Genomic DNA, 9,597 nt, shown 5'->3' with positions numbered 1-9,597 from the left:
ACACACACACACACACACACACACACACACACACACACAGAGAGACACACACATACTCAGAAACATATACAGAGACACACACATATGGAGATATGCACGTGCGCGCATACACTCACACACACACACTCACACACTCAGAAATGTACTGTGCGAGAGACAGATCTGACACACCAGCTCACACTCTGTCTCACCAGCACAAACGATAGCAGTCATTGCCGAGACCTTAGCTTGTTGTGGATCCCCTCCTCCAAGAGCCATGCCCACACGGACCCCAGCTGCCATTCCAATCCCAACATGCGTCTGCAAATGGAAAAAATGTCAACAACTTAAAAGCAAAGTGGGTATGGGTGATATTCCTCCACATTGGGATAGTGTTGGACTCAGAGAGGAGGTGGTAGTGTTCCTAAGCATCTGCTGTCCTTGGCCATCTTGCTGGGAGATGGCATGTGGTGAGTATATGTTGGGATGTGGGTGGAGGGCAGGTGTAGGAGTGCTGTGGGCTACATTATACTTACCATGTATAAAACTGTCAACACCTGGAAAATGATCGACTGAGCACCAAGTTCCACTTGATTTATGAGGCCTGGGGAGACAAACAGGACAGGCACATTTACCACAATAATTTTCAACAAGGTACCACACAAAAGGCTGCTGCATAAGATAAAAGTGCATGGCATTATTGGTAATGTATTAGCATGGACAGAAGATTAGTTAACTAACAGAAAGCTAGGAGTAGGAATAAAAGGGTGTTTTTCTGGTTGGCGATCAATGGCTAGTGATGTGCCTCAGGGATCAGTGTTGGCAACGCAATTGTTTACAATTTACATTGATGGTTTAGAGTTGGCCACCAAGTGTATATGTGTCAAAGTTTGCAGATGACACTAAGATGAGTGGTAGAGCAAAGTGTACAAAGGACACTGAATGTCTGCAGAGGGATATAGTTAGGTTAAATGAGTGGACAAGGGTCTAGCAGATGGATTTCAATGTTGGCAAATGTGAGATCATCCATTTTGGTAGAATTAACAGCAAAAATGGACTATTATTTAAATGGTGAAAAATTGCAGCATGTCACTGTGCAGAGAGACCTGGGTGTCCTTGTGCAAGAATCACATAATGTTGGTTTGCAGATGCAACAGGTAATTAAGAAGGCAAATGGAATTTTGTCTTTCATTACCAGAGGCATGGAGTTTAAAAACAGGGAGGTTATGCTGCAGCTGTATAGGGTTCTGGTGAGGCCACACCTGGAGCACTGTGTACAGTTTTGGTCTCCTTACTCGAGAAAGGATGTACTGGCACTGGAGGGGGTGCAGTGGAGGTTCACTAGGTTGATTCCAGAGTTCAGAGGGTTGGCTTATAAGGTGAGATTGAGTAGACTGGGATTATATTCATTGGAATTTAGAAAAACGCGGGGAGAATCTCCTAGAAACATATAAAATTATGAAGGGAATAGATAAGATAGAAGCAGGGAGGTTGTTTCCACTGGGGGGTGAAACTAGAACAAGACGGCACAGCCTCAAAATAAGGGGCAGCAGATTTAGGACTGAGTTGAGGAGGAACTTCTTCACCCAAAGGGTAGTGAATCTGTGGAATTCCCTGCCCAGTGAAGCAGTTGAGGCTTCCTCATTGAATGTTTTTAAAGCAAAGATAGATAGATTTTGGAACAGTAAGGAAATTAAAGGTTATGGTGAGCGGGTGGGTAAGTGGAGCTGAGTCCATGAAAAGATCAGCCATGAACTTATTGAATGGTGGAGCAGGCTCGAGGGACCAGATGGCCTACTCCTGCTTCTATTTCTTATGGTCTTATGTACGTTTCAGGTCAGCCTCAGGAACTCGGAGTTGAGCACAAGGATATTAGGAAAGATATTGTTTCATTGGAGACAGTTAAGAGACGGCTCATGAGGATGGTCCCTGGTATGGAGGAACTGTCTAATGAGCAAAGGTTAAAAGAAATTAAACTCCACTCACAGGAGTTTAGAATAATGAGAGGTGATGATACTGAAACATACAGGATTCTTGTGTTCTGAAGAAGGGTCATTGGACCCAAAACGTTAATTCTGATTTCTCTCCACAGCAATTTCTGTTTTCGTTTCCGATTTCCAACGTCCACAGTTCTTTCAGTGTTTTGTTTAGGATTCTTAAGGGGCTTGTCAGGGTAAATGCTGACAGGATGTTTCCCCTCATGGGAGACTCTAGGACCAAAGAGCATGATCTCGGAATAAAAGGGTGTCAATTTAAGACTGAGATGAGGAGGAATTTTTTCTCTCAGAGGGTTTAGTGTCTTTGGAACACTTTGCCACAGAGAGCAGTGGGGCAGAGTCCTTGTGTATATTTAAGGCTGAGATAGAAAGATCCTTGATCAGTTAGAGAATCAAGGGTTACATGGAAAAGGCAGGAAAGTGGACGTGAGGAGTTTCGATCAGACATGACCCAACTGCATGGCAGAGAAGATTGGATGGGCTGATTGGCCTGCTGCTGTTATTACTTCTTATGGTCACAGACAGAAAGAGGCCCTGCGATTTCTCTTTTACGCTCTGGAGAAATTCAGGATGGATTCGGCCTGCAGTTGGCTACCTGCCAGGAACGATCCCATTTCATAGGCCCAGAGCTCGATACAAAACATGAACATGCTGGGAATGGCCAATCGCAAGAAAGGCCCCCACTCCTGAAGAGAGTCCATCGTCCATCCTGCGCAGACACAAACACAAGCAAAAAGCTACATTAGACAACAACAGTAGACAATCTGAATCCCAACATCAAAATGTCCTCCCCCCAAGGAGTTTTTAGACTAGCAGAATCAACTCCAGATAGAATGTATTTTGTACAAGAAACACTTAGTGTCAATAACCAAAATCTGCACACTCAAAAATCCTAGAATGTTGCAAATTTGTGGGGAATTAAGTATGAGAAGAATTTTTGGAATACTGCATTCCATTCTGGTCTCCCTACTATAGGAAAGATGTTGTGAAACTTGAAAAGGTTCAGAAAAGATTTCCAAAGGTGTTGCCAGGGTTGGAGGGTTTGAGCTATAGGGAAAAGTTGAATAGGCTGGGGCTATTTTCCCTGGAGTGTCGGAGGCCGAAGGGTGTCCTTATAAAGGTTTATAAAATCATGAGGGGCATGGATGTTGTAAATAGACAAAGTCTTTTCCCCAGGGTAGGGAAGTCCAAAACAAGAGGGTATAGATGTTACAAAGAAGAGGATGAAACCCCCCCCACCCCCGATAATTAAAACCGAAACACGCAAGGAAGCTCACCTCACCTCGTAATCTGTCACAAAGGAGTGGTTAAATGAAAGAAATCCCGGATATTCACTTTACAATCAACAAGTAAAAATTTATTTATCTAACTCTATCAGTAAACAAATTAACAGAACTATTAACAAAACAAACAATTCCCCCTTAACTACTAACTATTCCCAAATAAAACAAAATTCTGATGGTATGCTGCTCCAATAAATACAAAACCAACTTATACAAACCAAAGTAATAAGAAAACTAAATTAAAACTTAGTCTCTCAAAATTACAGCCAGGATAAGTCTTCCAGTATGCTCCATGCCCTCTCCACTAACCCTCAGTCAGGAACGCCTTTCTCCATAGAATTCTTGTGTCGGGGATATTTGCTAAGAGTGCCATTATACCTTTAGTTTAGATGGTGGATTTCTGAGAGCTTAGAGAATTCTGTGAGAGCCAGTAATTCTTTCTTTTATAGCTGAAAGCTGTTCTCTTGGCAGATGACAGTTGACTCTCACCCCAATTTTCAAATGCCCTTTTCTTTTTATCCTTGATGACCTATTAATTTCTTACAATAGGATTGGTCCTAGGTTGTCAAAACCATTAGATTTTAAATTTAATTGGGTTTTGGCACCCAGGGCCTAGTTTGAATTAATTGGTTCAATTCAAAAACCTGTTGCAATATCAAAAATGCTGCTTTGCCTGCTAGCAGTATAGCCTTTTGATTCAATGTTTCAATTTCAAGAACTCTCTACGCATCTGCTGCTGCCTGCAGATGTTTTTTTCTTTAAATTTCCAAGCCTAAAAGGACACATCATCTTTTAAAGGGACTGTGCACTCTTGCCCCTATCCATTTTGCAAACGTCACTACTCTACTTAACTTCACAACATAGGTTTAAGGTGAGAGGGGAAAGATTTAAAAGGGACCTAGGGGCATTTTTTTCACGCAGAGGGTGGTGTGTGTATGGAATGAGCTGCCAGAGGCAGCGGTGGAGGCTGGTATAATTACAACATTTAAAAGGCATTTGGATGGGTACATGAATAGAGAGGGTTCAGAGGGATATGGGCCAAATACTGGTAAATGGGGCTAGATTTATTTAGGATATCTACTCGACAAGATGGGTTGGACTGAAGGGTCAGGTTCCATGCTGTACAACTCTATGACTGTGACTATAACCCTTTAACACTTGCTTAAGAATATTTATTATGACAATTAATCCTGCATTATACTTTAGTCATAAGTAATTAAATATTTATAACATGGCAAATGTAGTTTAAATTCACACATGATCTACCTGAAGATAAAGTTGAATACTCAATCAAACATGTGATAATCATACACCCAGACCAGAATAATTTTTTAATCAGATGAACTGTCTTTGTCTCAACCTGTAAAAGGAGGTCTCAAGGTAAGGATCTCACCTTTTAACAGTCAACCAAAGGATGTAACTCTGGCGTGTGTGTGTGCGCGCACCTACATGCGCGTGCGTCTGTGCAGTTTTTTTATTTCATTCTAGCTGTCAGAACCTTGGTTGCACAGCCCATCAGAACAGGCTGCCATTGTTAAACCTTATGGGAAAATTAATTCTTGATGTATCACATTGACCTTTTTGAAGAGCTCTAGTTTGGTGTAAAACAACTTCACAAGTGCAAGGTTAGGAACGCTGTTCCACACCCACCTCTGTCCCTCAGGGGCCGCCCCTTTAAGACAAAGGGGAGTAGGAATTTTAATCCCTCAGAGGGCTGTCAAAGTTATGTTATAAAATACATTCAAGGCTTAGACAGACCGATGTTTAAACCGGTAAGGGAGTCGAAGTTTACTGGGAAAAGGCAGGAAAGTGGTGTTAAAGGATTTTCAGATCAACCGTGATATCGTTGAATGGTGTAGTAGACTCGATGGGCTGAATAGCCTACTTCTGCTCCTACGTTGCAGGGTCTGCAATACTATCTCCTAGAAACTTTCATATCCTCAAACTGTTTAGATTCTGGTTTAAATTTAACATTTCCTGGATTAATTTGATGATTTTTCTTTACAAATGAACAAGGCACCTAGTCCCATTGCCCATCATCCAATATCTCTATCAAATCCCCTCTTAAGCTCCCCCAGTCTAAGGGCATAGTGTTGCTAGTCAGAAGGATTCACGTTACCTCCCCAGGTTTGGAGGTGCAGCTTCCTCCAGCGAATGTACACGAAGAGGATGATGTTCTGACTGTACTGCGAGATCACGTTGGCCCAAGCAGACCCTCTGAAACAGAACAGCGACTGCGTAAATGTCACCGAGACCTCACACAATCAAAGCTCCGAGCCAACACCCCTCCGTTTCGGATGTGAACGTGCGCCGTTTGCCATTCCCGAGCTCAGTCTTCCGCCAGCCATCACAAGACATCGCTGCCACACTGGCAATGTGGACACCTTTGCTGGCACTGCCCTCTCTAGGGGGCAGGAGGCATTGACCCCAGGAAGCACTTCATTTTGGGCAGCTTTGGATCCGAAGCATTCATTCAGAAGCTGGTAGGCTGAAACAAGTGGCGATGCTGGGGTCCCGGGCAATGGGGGGAGTGGAGGGGCGGGCAGTTGGCAAGGGTGATGGATTGGTTCAGCTTGATGCTTTACCAATTTCCAAGGGTTCGCTCCAGCTGCTCCCACTGATTTGCAAATTAATGGCTTTTAGATTTCTTTCGAAAACAAACAACGCCTCCCAATAAAATACCAAGACCAGTTCCAGCAAACACCTACACCGGAAATAACTGAGGATGAGCCAGCTCCTCACCATGAACATGCTGGCGCTGCATTGTCCTGGAATCCCCGGGAAATTGAGGATTAAACTCCAGATGGCAGCAATACGAAAATGACCTACAGAGGCTTGTTGAGGTTGGGTCAGTAAGTACATTCAAGGCTGAGAGAGAGAGATTTTTAATCAGAGAGGGGCAATCAAAGGTTATGGGGACGAAGGCAGGGAAGTGGTGTTGAGGATTATCAGATCAGTTCTGACTTCATTGAATGTTGGAACACTCTCAGTGGGATGAATGGCCTCTTTCTGCTCCTGTGTTTTATGGTCTTATTAGGTGCTGTACAGCCAAAGGATCAGTTAGCTCAGGTTTGCTGAACGATTGGTGATTAATGTAAGCTGGCACTGACAGTATGGGTTCAATTCCTTTTACTCTGTGTGGGTGTCGCTAGCTGGGCCCAGCATTTATTGTCCGTCCCTAGTTGCCCTTGAGAAGGTGGTGGTGAGCTGCCTTCTTGAACCACTGCAGTCCTCCTGCTGTAGGTAGACCCACAATGTCTCAGGGAAGGAATTCCAGGATTTTCACCCACACTAGCTGGAGGTTACCACAGGGGACTCTCCTTCTCAACCCCTTCCCTTACCCGAGGTGTGGTGAACATTGCATTTAACCACCTCCAGTCATCGCTCTTTAATGAGAGAGCAGCCCTTTTGTTCTCTGGGATAGTGGCAACTTTACCTGGTATAGTTGTCACTTTGCGCATCACCTTTGGACACTGTTGTTCCTTGTTATGAAGTATATTGGAACTGAATAAAGAAAGGGTTTTTTGGTTAATCAATCATCATTCAATCAGGATCCTATGGTTGTGTTTATTTTCCAATCAGGGCATGAAGGTGGGGCACGGGGACAACCAATGGTGATTGGTTTGTAGTCTTGGGATTAAAGTTCCAGGAATACGTCCAATCAGAGTTGGCAACCTCAATTTGTATCACAATGTCCAAAGGTAAAGTTGAATCTGAAATTGCGATGTAACTGATGAACTGTTCATGATCTGAAATGTTAAGAGATGCTACCTGTCCTGCTGAGTGTATCAAGCATCTTCTGTTTTTATTCCCAAAAGCAATCACTTTGCCCCGAAGCTGGTGGCAGGGAATATGAGGTCAGGCAGTTGTTGGGATTATACTACTGGATAGGCTGCTAAAGTGGATATTCTAGATAGGATTGTGTTAGATGGGCTGAAGGGCCTGACCAACCTCGTGATCTGGACTGTGAGAATACAGGAACACCAGCAATGAGTGCCCCCGTCCTTGGTAAAAGCAAGCAATACTCACGCCACTCCAAGTTTCAACACGATCAGGAAAATGTAGTTTACCAGGGCACTCAGAACATTAGCTACCAGTCCAGTGAATACCTGTGGTATAGTTATACCCTGCAGATGTGGCATTAGACAAAGGGCTGTCAGTTTTCAGTGGAATACATCAAGGATCTGCAACACAGACTCCTACAATAACAAACTCTCGAGCTCACAAGACTGAGTCACTGCTTTCTCTCCCGGACAGTGAAACCCCCGTTTCTCACTGCGAGAACAGAAGTGCAAAGGGGAGAGTGAAGAAGGAAGAAAGGAAAATGGAGAGAGAAGAGGGGTGCAGAAAAGATGAGAGAGGAGAGAAAAGTGACAGAAAGGGAGAGAGGGGGAGTGATAGAGAGCAGGTGAGAGAACGAAAGAGAAGGGAAAGGAAGGGAGAACAGGGAGAATGCAGCTGAGAAAGAGAGAGATAAGAGAGAGGATAAAGGAGGGAACAAGAGAGGGTATAGAGAAAGGGAAGTCAGAGTGTGTGGGTACAGAGAAAGTGACAGAAAAAGGGAGTAAGGAGAAGGGAAAAAAGGGATGGGTAGACCAAGGTGAAAGAGAGGAGGAGATGAGAGTGAGAGAGGTGAGAAAGAGATGGAAAGAAAGTGTGTGAAAATATGTAAGAATGAGAAATTTAAACAATTTCACTACAACCTGTTTCCCCAATTGATTCACCAGGATTTAAATATTTCTACTCTAAAACGCACTGACAAAAGAATAAATAGCTACTGCTGAAATTCACAATATAACGCAGTTTCCTAAACTCTGGATTAGTACCTGATTCTGTAGATATCGCACTTGGAGCTGGTATAGGAAAACTGCCTGTGAGGATGGGAAAGAGAATGATGAGCACACACAGAGTCAAAATATCGCCCACAACTCGCACTGCCGCTACTCAGGGTGGGGTAACGTGAGAGAATATAACAAGAAGGAAGAAGCAAGTGAAAGAGAGAAAGTATAGCGAGGAACAGAGTGTGGTAGACAATGGAATAAAGAGAAAGGTGATGTGAATTTTGCTTCCAGCAGGGTATTTTCCAACACAAGCAATACTTGTCTTGTTCCTCGTAACATAAGAAACTTGGGGTGGATATTGTGGTATTGAAGAATCTAACAGATGTTTATTGCGTCTGGCTATTATATGCGGACATTATATTCACAGGCACAATAGGTTACAAGGCAGGAGTGTGCTCCTAACAGAATGTCCTGCTTCACGTGATCACAGGGTAAGATGGAGCATGAGATTGTCATACTCTCAGCTATAAAGTGACAATATCATGAACGTGACATAACACAAGGGGGAAAGAGAGAGGGAGCGTGAGTAAGAAGGATGTGAAAGTTAAGGCAAGTGAGAAGAACAGAGGGTGACAGGGAAGAAAGAAGGGCAAGTAAGAGAATGTGAAGTGAGGGAAGGGGTCAAAGAAGTGATGGGAGCAGAGAGGAGTAAAAATGAACCTACTCACTCCCTCCCCGTTAATACCCTTTTTTCTGTCTTTTGTCCCCACTCTACACTGTTCATGTGGTAGGCAGTGCACACAACAGCTTGGCTTAACATCTCATGGCTGTGCCAAGAGTCCCAATGCCAGGTGGTACTGAGGGAGTGCTGTATTGTCAGGAGCACAGTCAGAAGTACCAAACCCAATTCAAACAGTGGGCCAGACCAATTCCTGCTTCTCAATCTGGAAAAAGAATGGAAAACCCCCAGTTTCCTTGTCAACAATTGCCCCCAAATCTTTATCAATAAAGACAGATTGTCCGATCATCCAGCATGTTGTTATTTATGGGACAGTATTTATTTACCTTCATTTACCGGTAACCAGAGGTTTAAAGGTTAGAAACCAAAGGAGCAGAGATGCACGAGAAGAACATTTCACTCAGCCTGGAAGACCATCAGAAGCAGATTTAATGACGATTTTAAAAAGGAAATTGGATTAATACTTGAAACGGAGAACATTTCAGGATAATTGGGAAACAGCAGGGTCATGGTGCTCTTTCAAGGAGCTGGTATAAGCATGATGGGCTGAATGGCCCCCTTGGCCACATTGTCCCTTAAAATGTTCACCACATTTATCCACGTAGGTGGTGAATGCAAATGATTCAATCAGAAACCCTTTGGGACATTCTGGGAGATGTTTTTTAAAACAAATTTAAAAAGGTCAATGTCTTCATTCTGACATTGGCATTGCAAAGTACATTGCTGCCATCTGCTGGTGAGCACTGGCACTGATCAGAGAAATGTTCCTCGATAACAAGGTGTAGAGCTGGATGAACACAGCAGGCCAAGCAGCATCA

General features: G+C 43.5%; 1 protein-coding gene across 1 annotated transcript in view; it reads right to left on the bottom strand.

Annotated features, from left to right (window-relative positions):
• Positions 1-9,597, bottom strand: part of LOC109934853 (multidrug and toxin extrusion protein 1-like) — a 33,697-nt gene that overhangs the window by 17,896 nt on the left and 6,204 nt on the right. The window contains exons 5-10 of the mRNA XM_020533519.2: positions 8,086-8,130; positions 7,289-7,386; positions 5,379-5,476; positions 2,572-2,685; positions 516-583; positions 192-300 (exon numbers count right to left, since the gene is read on the bottom strand). Of these exons, the coding sequence (XP_020389108.2) occupies positions 192-300; positions 516-583; positions 2,572-2,685; positions 5,379-5,476; positions 7,289-7,386; positions 8,086-8,130 (532 nt within the window). The remainder of the gene's footprint in view (positions 1-191; positions 301-515; positions 584-2,571; positions 2,686-5,378; positions 5,477-7,288; positions 7,387-8,085; positions 8,131-9,597) is intronic.

Source organism: Rhincodon typus, chromosome 26 (assembly GCF_021869965.1).
Source record: "Rhincodon typus isolate 14 chromosome 26, sRhiTyp1.1, whole genome shotgun sequence".
NCBI lineage: Eukaryota > Metazoa > Chordata > Chondrichthyes > Orectolobiformes > Rhincodontidae > Rhincodon > Rhincodon typus.
This window is presented reverse-complemented; position numbering and strand designations above follow the sequence as displayed.